The sequence below is a fragment of the Haplochromis burtoni genome, unplaced genomic scaffold (assembly GCF_018398535.1).
Source record: "Haplochromis burtoni strain Fernald_Lab_line unplaced genomic scaffold, NCSU_Asbu1 Contig_61, whole genome shotgun sequence".
Taxonomy (NCBI): Eukaryota; Metazoa; Chordata; class Actinopteri; order Cichliformes; family Cichlidae; genus Haplochromis; species Haplochromis burtoni.
In genome coordinates, this window is record NW_024582422.1 from 655,902 (window position 1) to 666,952 (window position 11,051).

The 11,051-nt window shown below is 46.2% G+C and overlaps 2 protein-coding genes across 5 annotated transcripts; one reads left to right on the forward strand and one right to left on the reverse strand.

Moving 5' to 3' along the window:
* Positions 1–417: 417 nt before the first annotated feature.
* lrrc39 (leucine rich repeat containing 39) lies at positions 418–4,946 on the forward strand. 3 transcript variants are annotated; one of them, XR_006054440.1, is made up of 8 exons: positions 418–554; positions 1,106–1,214; positions 1,289–1,445; positions 1,528–1,664; positions 1,765–1,910; positions 2,520–2,672; positions 2,747–3,067; positions 4,811–4,916. XR_006054440.1 is itself a non-coding variant. In XM_005922953.3 (8 exons), exons 1-8 carry the CDS (start codon positions 418–420, stop codon positions 4,846–4,848), a joined length of 1,059 nt encoding a protein of 352 aa, XP_005923015.1. In that variant the 3' UTR covers positions 4,849–4,946. The 3 variants fall into 3 exon arrangements, 2 of the variants coding, with proteins under 2 accessions (XP_005923015.1, XP_042077056.1); XM_005922953.3 differs by having other exon boundaries at positions 2,747–2,928; positions 4,811–4,946; XM_042221122.1 differs by lacking the exon at positions 2,747–3,067 and having other exon boundaries at positions 4,811–4,882.
* On the reverse strand, positions 2,671–10,924 carry trmt13 (tRNA methyltransferase 13 homolog). 2 transcript variants are annotated; one of them, XM_042221121.1, is made up of 13 exons: positions 10,814–10,924; positions 10,542–10,735; positions 8,873–8,925; positions 8,704–8,770; positions 8,558–8,617; positions 8,092–8,161; positions 7,543–7,649; positions 7,248–7,433; positions 6,892–6,964; positions 6,749–6,823; positions 6,094–6,454; positions 5,181–5,366; positions 2,671–2,811 (listed from the first exon to the last, which is right to left on the reverse strand). In XM_042221121.1, the coding sequence occupies exons 2-12, from the start codon at positions 10,650–10,652 to the stop codon at positions 5,183–5,185; spliced, it is 1,347 nt and encodes a 448-aa protein (XP_042077055.1). In that variant the 5' UTR covers positions 10,653–10,735; positions 10,814–10,924; the 3' UTR covers positions 2,671–2,811; positions 5,181–5,182. The 2 variants fall into 2 exon arrangements, with proteins under 2 accessions (XP_042077055.1, XP_005923011.1); XM_005922949.3 differs by lacking the exon at positions 2,671–2,811 and having other exon boundaries at positions 4,450–5,366.
* Positions 10,925–11,051: the final 127 nt, after the last annotated feature.

Below are 11,051 nucleotides of genomic sequence, written 5' to 3' on the forward strand. Positions count from 1 at the left end.
GCTATAATTATCGAGGAGAGCCGAGGTCAGATTTCAGCAGACAGGACGCAGCATGGAGGAGAGCTGCAGCTCGGCCACAAGGTGACGAGTAATATCCGTGTACTACAGCAGGTAATACTTCATATAATGCTACAGTACTAATACTGCTGTTGTACTGGTACTGCTCCTACTGCAGGACTGAAACTTCTCTGCTTCAGTAGCTGGAAACTGTCTCTGGTTGTTTTTGATGTTTGAGCAGAGTGAATTTGATGGGTTTTTAATTAATGGTCAGTAAATTGATCTGAAACATGATTTCTGCTGGAGATCAATAATCAGTGTCACAAGATGGTCAGCGTGGGGATGGGGCCACAGCTCAGATAGGTTATCCTACATGTCCACCTGTGTGCTGTAACATCACAAGGCTGACAGGAAGTGGTGATGATGGTGGGCGTGGTGGTAGCATGCAGCTCGGTGAGCTCCATCAAAGCACTGTGGGAGACCAGGATCAGGAGGAGGAGGGAGGAGCATGAGGAGGAGCACAAGAGGAGGACCACGAGGGGCGGGGCCACAGGCAGGTCAGACCACACCCAGTCACTTGAGCACACTTTCTGTTGGTATACAGTGCTTGCTGGTCAAAGTGGGGATCTCCAAAAACTGCTCTATGAACCTTATAAAAATTACCCATAATCCTTTGAACTGGTTCATCTTCAGTGTTGGGACCTCTAGTCCCACCCACTTCCTGTTTCTCTCGCAGTGTTTCTACCATAGAGTAAATGAAAATTTGGTGAACCTGAAAAAAGATGAGTCAGTTTCAGAGGGGGGATGAACCCAGTGGTTATGTCCATCTCATACATACAGTCTTGTCTGAAAGCAGCCATGTTGAATCTCTGCATCAGTCAAACTGTATCAGGACAGAATGTTTCAGCCAGTCAAGGAGAAGACTGGGGGAAACAAATTATTTAAAACAAAAAAGTGTAAAAAATAAAGTCATAAAGATCAAACACATTAAAGACAAAAACATGATGAGAAAATAAAACGAAATAATAAAGTTTGGGAAAAAAAGGTAACTGAAGTGATGTCCCAAGTCAGACCGAAGAGGTTTCATCACTTGGTGATTTTGGTGCAGACTTGGAGTCGGGCTTTGGGAAGACCGAGCGGCGCTGGCACGGCTAAAGCAGAAGCTGGAGACAGAGGACGGCCGGCTGGTCCTCCGGATCGAGCAGGAGGAGTGGAAGGTAACGCCCCCCTCGCAGGAAGCACACTGAATTGTCACTTCAGCGCATTGTGAGCTCGCTGCTCTGGTTTCCAGGTTCTGCCAGGCTGCCTGATCCAGCTCAGTCAGGTCCAGGAGTGGCAGATCCACCGGACCGGACTACTGAAGATCCCTCACTTCATCTCTAGCTTCCAGAACCTTCTGGTGCTCGATCTGTCCCGGAACGGAGTCGCTGAGATCCCCAAACAGATCGGTGAGCTCACCTCGATTTAATATGCCTGTGAGCCACGTTTTCTAGTTCTGTGTGCTGTGACCTCACCTGGTTTTGGTCTCAGGAAAGCTGACCCGGCTCAGAGAGCTGCTGCTGAGCTACAACAGAATCCCGTTTGTCCCGGCAGAGCTGAGCGGGTGTGAGAGCCTGGAGAGGCTGGAGCTGGCAATGAACCGGGACCTAAATGAGCTACCAGACCAGGTGAGTGCCTGAACCTATGCCTTGTTACCGTACACCTGAAAAGTAAGGCCTGGTTCTGGTCCAGTCTGAGCTCAGGTGTGCTTCTCTCTCTGACCTTCAGCTCGGGACGCTGTCGCGGCTGCAGCATGTTGATCTTTCCATGAACGACTTCAGCTGCCTGCCTGCTTGCCTGCTCGCCCTGCCGGCGCTCGAGTGGCTCGACATGGGAGGAAACTGCCTGCATCACTTACCTGAAGACATACACAGGTAGGAGCTGGGACATGGCCTAAGCTCCATGTTGAGTCTGTGTTTCCACAGGCACTGCTAGTTTAGAGACTTATTCCTCATGAAGAACGAAAAACAAGACAGAACATCTTCAACCGGTCTTTTACTCGCTAACGAGGAAAGGCTTGGTCAGAACCAGGGTGTGAAGCTAAATGCTCCTCACCTGTCTCCAGACCAACTCCTTCAAAGAGCAGCTCTCCTCGCAGCTATTTATTGACAAACTGTTACAATATACATCACAGCACAAGGACCTCCCACCGTAAAACCCCCCAATGGTTCTAACAGACAAGGCACTGTGTGTATGTGTGTGCACGTGTAAGCACGTGTGCAAGAACTTGTGACCTCCTGCTCACCAAAAGGATCATAAAAGCAGAAAGCTCACCAAACATCAAACAGAACCTTCAGATACGATGTATCTACAATAAAACCCACGTCAGCCTCCCCCAGCACTAAATTGGCTGGAGAGGTGGTCAGACAAAGGAATGTCTTTGATCCTATAGTTTAAACTAAGACTTTAGAAATTTTACAAAATTTGACTTAACACTCAACCGCCTTTCTGTCAACAGCCAGTGATCATGTGTTTTTCCTCAGAATGGAGGTGCTACACACTCTGTGGCTGCAGAGGAATGAGCTGGAGAAGCTTCCGGAGAACATCGCCAGAATGAGGAGCCTGGACACGCTGGTGCTCAGCAGCAACAGGCTGAGAGACATTCCACCGCTCATGGAGGGCATGTCCAGCCTCAGGTGAGTCTGGCCATCCTCACGCACCTGCCCTCCCTCTGTCTGGCATCACTCACTTCTTCACTTCCTCGGAGCAGGTTTGTGAACTTCCGGGATAACCCCCTGACTCTGGACGTGACGCTGCCGAGCAGGAAGGCGGTGGCTGAGGAGGAAGAGGAGGAAGATGACAGGGAGATGTTCGGGAAAGAGTTCATGCTCATGTACATCCAGGAGGCCCGAAAGAGAGCGTACGCCGTGCTCAACGTGCACTGCGTCAACCGTTAGTACTGAGCATGCTCACTGACCTGCGTGCGCTAACACGCTAACCTGTGTGTGTGCCAAACATCTCATGGGGGCAGTGACCCTCAACGACGTCAACAAACAGGAAGCTAAACCCCAACTGACCCCTCTGACCTCAGGTTATTAAAGAGTGATGTCAACAATAACCACTGCGTTGTTCCTGCCATTCGGCACCATTTCAGGGTGATAACGGGGAAAAAAGTCACACTTTAGCATTTCACGTGAACAACAGCTACTTAAAATACTAGAATAATACACTGGACTAGCTCAGGATATGCACTTCCTGTTCCAGAAGTGGGGTTTATAAGCGTTGTAAATGTGGCGTCACTTTTGTATTTACATTTTCTAAGAGCTGAAATGTTCCTGCTTACTCTGTAAATCTGTTTGAAGAAGTGTTGGAATGATCAAGTCATTCCACTTCACGTTTTTATGATTAAAAAGGAAGTTGAATTAAATTTGACCTGTTTTTAAATTAAATTTACTCACTTCAGTTAACCATAAACATACATAGAAAAAAATTTATTTAGTTCACTGTGAAAAAACAGAGAACCCTGCCCTGTACACAACCAATGAGAACCTCGCCCCATACCCAACAGAGTTTCATTAGATCGATCAGATCAGATGGTGAATTAAGGTGTTTACCATCCTTAATTCACCATTTAAAAAAAAATACATCTAAAAGAGCTTTAGAAGCTGGATGTATAAACCTGAATTTAAATTTTATGGATTTATGAAGTGACTCTCTCACAGTGTCTGCAGGTTAAACTGAAGGTGCTCACCAGTATCAGCTTTTGGGTTTGATACCAACAGCACACTTATAACTTTAAATTTACATAGCTATTTGGGGCAGCATGGGGGCACGGTGGTTAGCACTGTTCCTTGCGTGGGTTCTCTCCGGGAACTCTGGCTTCCTCTCACAGTACAAAGACATGCAGTTAGTGGGGTTAGGTTAATTGGAAACTCTAATTTGCCCATAGGTGTGAATGAATGTGAACAGTTGTTCGCCTCTGTGTTAGCCCTGCGACAGACTGACCACCTGTCCAGGCCATACCCTGTCTCTCGCCTTATGTTAGCTGGAATAGGCTCCAACCCCCTCACAACCCTGAAAAGGATAAAAGGATGGCTGGATAAATATTTGATGATAAATTCATATTTTCCCAGTTTTACATTAGTTGTATCACTGCACAGCTGCAAAACCCAACCAGCCACTAAGCTTATTATTTCTACCCTTTACATTTTTATATAAATTATATATAAAGCACAACATTAAAAAAAATGTCAGTTCATTTTGAATTTATCATAATTAACATTTAGTTTTGAATAGTTTTGTTGCTGCCTGACATGTTTAGAATATAAAGAATGTTTTAGAGATTGCAGCCCACAACTCATGCTTTCATTAAAACTATGCATAACCTTTTACTGTGAGAAAAATTAACAAGCAGGACATTTCATGCTTAAATCAGCCATTATTACTCACGTGTAGACCACACCAAGGTTTTTCAACATGTTTATACTGTAATTGAGGGAAACTGTCCCAGAGGACCAATCAGGGGACCCTTTCAGAGGGATCTCCATAACAATTCAGGGACACGACACAAAGACTTTAATCATTAAAAGTGTTTTCATACAAAAATGTGGTGTAGAATATTCTAAGTTGGGCTTGTCTGGATTTAAAGAACTCAGATCGCTGACTCAGTTTAGGCTAAAATAATGGAGGCATACAGAATATTTGGCCCGTGTTTATATCAAACCCTCATTTCTGTCTTTGGGGCTGAAATGGCACCGTATACGAGGAACAACCCGACATCATTTGAATGTTTTGTTGATTTCAGCTGACACGATTTTCTCTTTGAATGTTTCAGAGTCCGATGGTGAGTCCAATGACGAATCCTCAGCATGAAATACGGCCCCATGTCTTTTTTTCTTCTTCTGAGCTTCTCCCTTTTAAAGACACTTCCACAAAGCCACACTTGTGCTTTTATTTTGAAAGACTTTAAGTGGACAAGCAGGACGAGTCAAACTCCAGAAGTTTTCCAGCTATAGAATAATCTATGATTGTGCCATGTGACAGGCAGATTTTAGTGAGCATGCTCAGAACGTCACTTGTTGGAAGACTGCAAACGTTTTATGTACATGAGGAAAAAAACACTTTAATATAAACAGAAAACACCTGAGCATGTTCAGTCTGACTTCCTGTAACTTAAAACTCAAAATTGCAGCTTACAATCAAACAATCAGGAGGAGTGGGGGGTGAGGGGTACAGCGGTCAGCAGGACGTTCTCCAGCGTGACATCACTGCTGATGTAACGAGTCAGTTTGCTGCTGAATCCTTTCATCTGCAGGAAGTGACACCTGCCGTGGTCGATCAACTGTTTGCATAGACGGCCGAGCTGCTCACGTTCAGAAGCCGACAGAAACCTGTCACGCACAGACGTGCACACACATAGACACACAAACACAGTGTGTTAGTTCAGTGTAAACATGCAGACAGTCCTGATTATTATACGCTAGGAACATTAAACTCTAGCCCCTCCTTCTCCTCCTGTAGACCCGCCATCTCATCCTATAGCCCCTCCTTCTCTTCCAGTAGACCCTCCTGCTCCGAAGCTTGATTTTCATGTTCATCACTTGTGCACTGATGAGATCAGAGTATATGCAGTGTCAGTCCTCCGTGTTTAGCCTGTGTGACACGCTGACATCAGCTCGTCACAGACCTTACACTGAATGGAGCTAATAAATATTTAGAAAAAGGATTTCCAGCTGCTTCATGAATCTATGGATCACATGTGTGAACTGAAATAAATCCACTCTCCTGTCCTTCACTCTGTCTCTGCAGCTGATTCTGAACATAAAACACTGACATGCTGCTGACTTGTGCTGATAGGTTGGTTAAACCTCCTTAAAGCCCAGCACAAGCTGCTCGATGTGGTGTTTGAAGGTGCTGATGTGAATCAGTAAAGAGGGATTATTCTTAACTGTGGATCATGCAAAGCTGCTCTAAAATAAAACCAGAGGAACGAAGACTTCTTCAAATCTTCATTGAGTAAATCAGATTTTTTTTTCTAAACTACAGAAACTTTCTACTTCGGGCTGGGTCCATACAACCATCGGTGACAGGTTTCAGGCGCAGAGGTCAAATATTTACCCATTCACAGCGTCTGTCTCTTCTGCTGGTTCGTGCTCTTCACCATCTCCTCTCTGATTGGTCGGTCTGAGTCCACACGTGGCCCAACTGGACATCCGACAGAAAGCAGAGAACTCCCGCGCCCCGAGTCCTCTCTGCAGAAAGAACTGCTGCCCGACGTAGTGACGCCAATCACAGCGATGGTGGCAGCACAGTGCCACTGTCAGGCCCAGCACTGGGCCAGGACCACAACCTGTTGGTGCTGATCCAAGACCCCCTCCTGACCTTGGCTCAGATGGTTCTGATGGTCTGAGGCGTTTATGGGGCGGTTCTTCTTCCTCCGACTGTCCTGCAGTTTCCAGCAAACAGCGCAGAGCCAGATCTGAGAACGGAACCAGAATATGATGAGACTAGACAAGTACTACAGAAATGCTAGTTTCCAGGTGGATGTTGGTGTACTTCAGCTGAAGTTCTGAGAAAAACATAAACTGATCTCCAGGTTTTGCCCTGCAGGTAAAACCAAACCCATCATGCTTCAGCACAGGTGGAGGTGTACTGCCATCAGAGAGCAGGATGGAGCTTGCAGGAACCAGCGTAGAGCAGCAGTTACTGTGGAATTATGAGCCGGATGTTGCTTACCACCAATCAGAGCTGACAGTTTTTTGGCTGTTCTCACCTGTCGCCGCTCCACACAGGTGTTTACCAACTCCGACCAGAGGCAGTTTCTTCTCACAGAGCAGAGGGACTTTACCTGAAAGCATCACAGAAACAGGTCAGGAGAGGTCAGAGCACCACAGTGTCCATATGTTCCTGTCTTACTTAGATCCAGATGCTGAATGTCCACCTGCAGCCTCTCAAACTGAACTCCAGCATCCTGATGTTTCCCGTCCACCTGCAACAGAACGCACCTGTTTCACCTATCAATCAATCAAACTGATCAGCTGCTTTCAGTCTTGATCACAGTCTCTACATAAAAGATGAACACACCATCAGTGTATGAGGTGTGAATCGGAGGAACGCCGACATGCGACAGCAACGCTTCCACTTTTATTTTAAAGCCAGAAATGAAAATATGGAAAGCAGCAGGTGAGCAGGCGGGGTTCTGAAGGTACTTGGGTTGTCGGGGGTTTGGGTTTGAGTTTAGGGTGAAGTGGATTTCAGAATCAGGGCTGTACCTTGAACCGGGTGCTGCAGCGCTCCACCAGCAGCAGCTGCAGGTCTTCACAGGTCTTCAGATGCTCGCAAGTCTTCAGGGCCTCGTGGATCCAGTGGGACAGCTTCCCTCGACCCGCTCCGAACTCCACAAAGCACCGCCCCCTTCCCAGCAGCCCCAGCTCCTCCATGTGACCTAAGATGGAAGACTGAGCACACCCGGCAGGTCAGACGGAGATTAGTTTTACTTCTCAGTTTAATTCTTCAGCATGGAAATGAGATGAATACACAGACTAATGGTGCTGTCACCTAGTCTACCTGCTGCTTCAGGTGTTTGTGGGCGGAGTCTCCATTCTTTGGGTTGTGGAGCTCGTCGTGGAGGGCGGGGTGAGACTGGACGCTGTCCTCTAGATCGCACTGCAGTCCTACAACAACAGCAGGGACACCAGGAGAACATCCGCGGACTTACAAAATGTCCAAAAACTTTATGAGTCACACTTAACCCTAACCCAAATTAAACCCGAACTAAACATGACCTGAACCAAAACTAAAACTGACCTAATTTCAAACTAAAACTGGCCTAAATTCAAACTAAACCTTAACCTGAAACTAAACCGAAACGAGACCTAACCCCAAATAAATCAAAACTAAAGCTGATCTGAACCCAAATTAAAGCTGACTTAACCCTGACCTAAACTTAATTTACACCCAGTTTAAATATAAACTGAATCTAATCCCAATCCTAACCTACTCAGTGAAAAGACTGTCAGTTTTGTGATGTTTTGTGTCACATCAGCCAAACTGAAGCAGTCGTGTGAGATTGTGAGTACTTCAGCCATCACTGATCACTGGATCTCAGCAGCTCACCTTTGAACGCTGTCTTCAGTTTATCCACCAGAGTTTCCAACTCAGTCCTGCTGAGCTCAGACAGACTCACCTGTAACACATCACCATTATGATGTCACTATCATGATGTCACCATCACTGTCATCAGTGGTTATCATAGTATTTACTGTGCTGGTTTGTGCGTAATGAAGAAGTGTGTGATTGTGTGTGTAGACGCTGCCGTCCATTCTCGGTGCTTCCTCTGCTGTGAAACAAACTGTTTCATGACAGTGTGTGTGTGAATCGAGCTGCTGTTGGTCTTTAGAGATCAGTGAATGTCTGCCTGGATGAGGCACTGTGAATCAAAGCGTCTGCAGATGTTTTACTTTACCAGTTTTGTCTTTGATCAATCAGCATTCGACCACAAAACACCAACGTAAAACCACGAATCAGCTTTCTGTAAGCTGAGACTCCGTGTTAAATAGCCACGGGGCAGGTGAGTCGTTACCTGTCGAAGCGTCTCATCTCCATCAGCTGATCCAGCGTTGATGTTTTGGACAAAGTAAACCTGCAGGAGATCAAACGTTCATCTCTGTGGAAACACTTGGATAAACACGCAATCGCTGATCAACTGATGGATCAATAGCGTCTCACCGGTTTGGCTTTCTCTCTGGAGTTGCATTTCTTCAAGTGTTTCTGGAGTTTGTCTTCACTCACGGTGCTGAAACACATAAACAAGCAGAGTAGGATCAATAGCTACCAGTGATCAGCTTTCTGTCAGCCGATCAATGACCTGATTGATGACTGATGTGTTGTCACTCACTGTTTGGGGTCCAGAGGACAGACGATCCTCCTGCTGCCACCCCCGTCCTCCTCCTGGAAACAGGAAACACATCACAGGTTCATGACATCACAGCTGATCGACATCATTGTTCTTCTTAAACTCGCTGATATCTGCAGCACGGGTCAGTCTGCCTGCTCAGATGTGAGCTCAGACCACCCCACTGATTTCTGAAATCTGGACGAACTCGTCATCGCTTCATGTACGCTCGTAGCTTTCCACGGTGAGTTTTTTTCAGGACGTTGTCCGGTGTGTCCATGGCAAGTTCGCATCTGGAAAAATTAAGAAAAAATTACGACTTCTTCTTCATCACTTCTATTGTTGCAGGATAGGATCAAAGTCTTCTCCGTGGTATCGACCACTGTATTCTAGTACGGTGGCAAGCCCAGTGCCAAATCCCCACAAAGACATCTGCAGCAGTGAGTCCAGAGCGCAGACTGACCCGTGCTGTTAAACCTCATACAGAACCCCATTACCTCACAATCACGAGCACTGAGCCTGCAAATAAATGAATGCATCAGATTTCTTCATGCAGCTTCAAATGATCCAACTCTAGCAGCTACAAACGGCTCACCTGCACTGAGCCACCGCAGACTCTTCAGGCATAACCTTGTGATCATCATCATGCCATTGCAAGCTATATGATTCCTATGGTATGTCCACACGTGTGCCGTATATACAGGTGTACAGTATAGTCTGAATAAAGAGATCTTCATTCTGTGTGTGCATGCATTACATTAATGTAGTGCACACCTCATCATGATCTGTGGTTTGATCTGTAATAAGATATCCGACTTCATTCCAGACAGTGATATATTAAGACTATATTGTAATCACTCCCCCATCCAAATCCTTGAATTCAGGTGTTCCATCACTTCCATGTCCACGGGTGTATAAAATCAGCATCTGGGCATGGAGACTGCTTCTATACACATTTGCAAAGAATGGCTCGCTCTCGGGAGCTGAGTGAGCTCCAGCGTCGTGCTGTGATAGGACGCTAGAAGTGTCTTTGCGATATCCACAGCCAGTTGTTAGTGGGATTATAACCAAGTGGAAACGACTGGGAATGACAACAACTCAGCCATGAAGTGGTCGGCCATGCAAATCACAGACCGGACTCAGAGGATGCTGAGGATCATGGTGCACAGAGTTAACAGACTTTCTGCAGAGTCAACCTTTACAGACGTCCAAACTTCACGTGGCCTTCAGATTATCTTAAGAACAATGCGTGGAATGGGTTTCCATGGCAACCAGCTGCATCCAAGCCTTACATCACCAAACAAATAGCAAAGCATGTGCCACTGGACTCTAGAGCCATGGAGACGTGTTCTCTGGAGTGACCAATCACGCGTCTCCGATGGATGAGAGTAGGTTTGTGGTTGCCAGGACAACGGTACTTGTCTGACTTCACTGTACCAAGCGTAAAGTTTGGGGGAGGGGGTTTTAGAGTGTGGGGTGTTTTCCAGGAGTCGGGTTCCACCCCTTAGTTCCAGTGAAAGGAACTAATCATGCTTCAGCAGACCGACACACTTTGGACACTTTCATCTTTGCGACTTTGTGGGCATACTTTGGGGATGGCCCCTTCTTGTTCCTGACCGGTCCACCTGGAGCCAGATCACACCTGAGCAAGTGACTGTATCCGTGAACTCACCATGGTCGCGTGCTCCCCGCAGTACTTTCTGCCTTTTCCCGCCACCATCTTACAGAAACGCTTCTTCTTCTGCACGAAGAAACAGCAGCGGCTGGGCTCCGGGGCCGCCATGTTGTAGGACACGAAAGCAGCTGCCTTCAGGGGCCCGATGGAGTGTGGGAAATACCACCGAAAAAGCAACACCACGTGGTTTACTGCGTAAAAACATGACGGCTGTCTAATAGATGGTATTTCTTTTATAAATCACTGAAATTATTTTACTGTAGTTTTACCTGTATGGTTCGCGATCCCGTTTGGGTTTCTCAGCGTCAACTTAAAGAACAATTTAAAATTACCAATCTGATGATCCAGCTCTTAAAGTTTTTTCACTAAAGTCGAAAGTTAATTTTAATCCGCAGAAACGTGTCCTTATACTTTAAGAGTTTACTTTTCTGAGCAGGCTTCAGTTTGGTGAAAACTATTCGACGTTTTGATCTTTATTCTTTGGGTTACGAAACTATAAAACTCGTT

What these genes read in the sequence shown, in the direction of transcription:
- lrrc39 (XM_005922953.3), top strand. Translation starts at nt 418, where the DNA reads ATGATGGTGGGCGTGGTGGTAGCATGCAGCTCGGTGAGCTCCATCAAA. An exon ending in AGGGGCGGGGCCACAGGCAG is followed by an intron (nt 555 to 1,105) that starts GTCAGACCACAC and finishes ATTTTGGTGCAG; the next exon opens with ACTTGGAGTCGGGCTTTGGG. An exon ending in TTACCTGAAGACATACACAG is followed by an intron (nt 1,911 to 2,519) that starts GTAGGAGCTGGG and finishes GTTTTTCCTCAG; the next exon opens with AATGGAGGTGCTACACACTC.
- trmt13 (XM_042221121.1), bottom strand. Translation starts at nt 10,652, where the DNA reads ATGGCGGCCCCGGAGCCCAGCCGCTGCTGTTTCTTCGTGCAGAAGAAG. An exon ending in TGTCCTCTGGACCCCAAACA is followed by an intron (nt 8,771 to 8,872) that starts GTGAGTGACAAC and finishes TATGTGTTTCAG; the next exon opens with CACCGTGAGTGAAGACAAAC. An exon ending in GAGATGAGACGCTTCGACAG is followed by an intron (nt 8,162 to 8,557) that starts GTAACGACTCAC and finishes GATGTGTTACAG; the next exon opens with GTGAGTCTGTCTGAGCTCAG.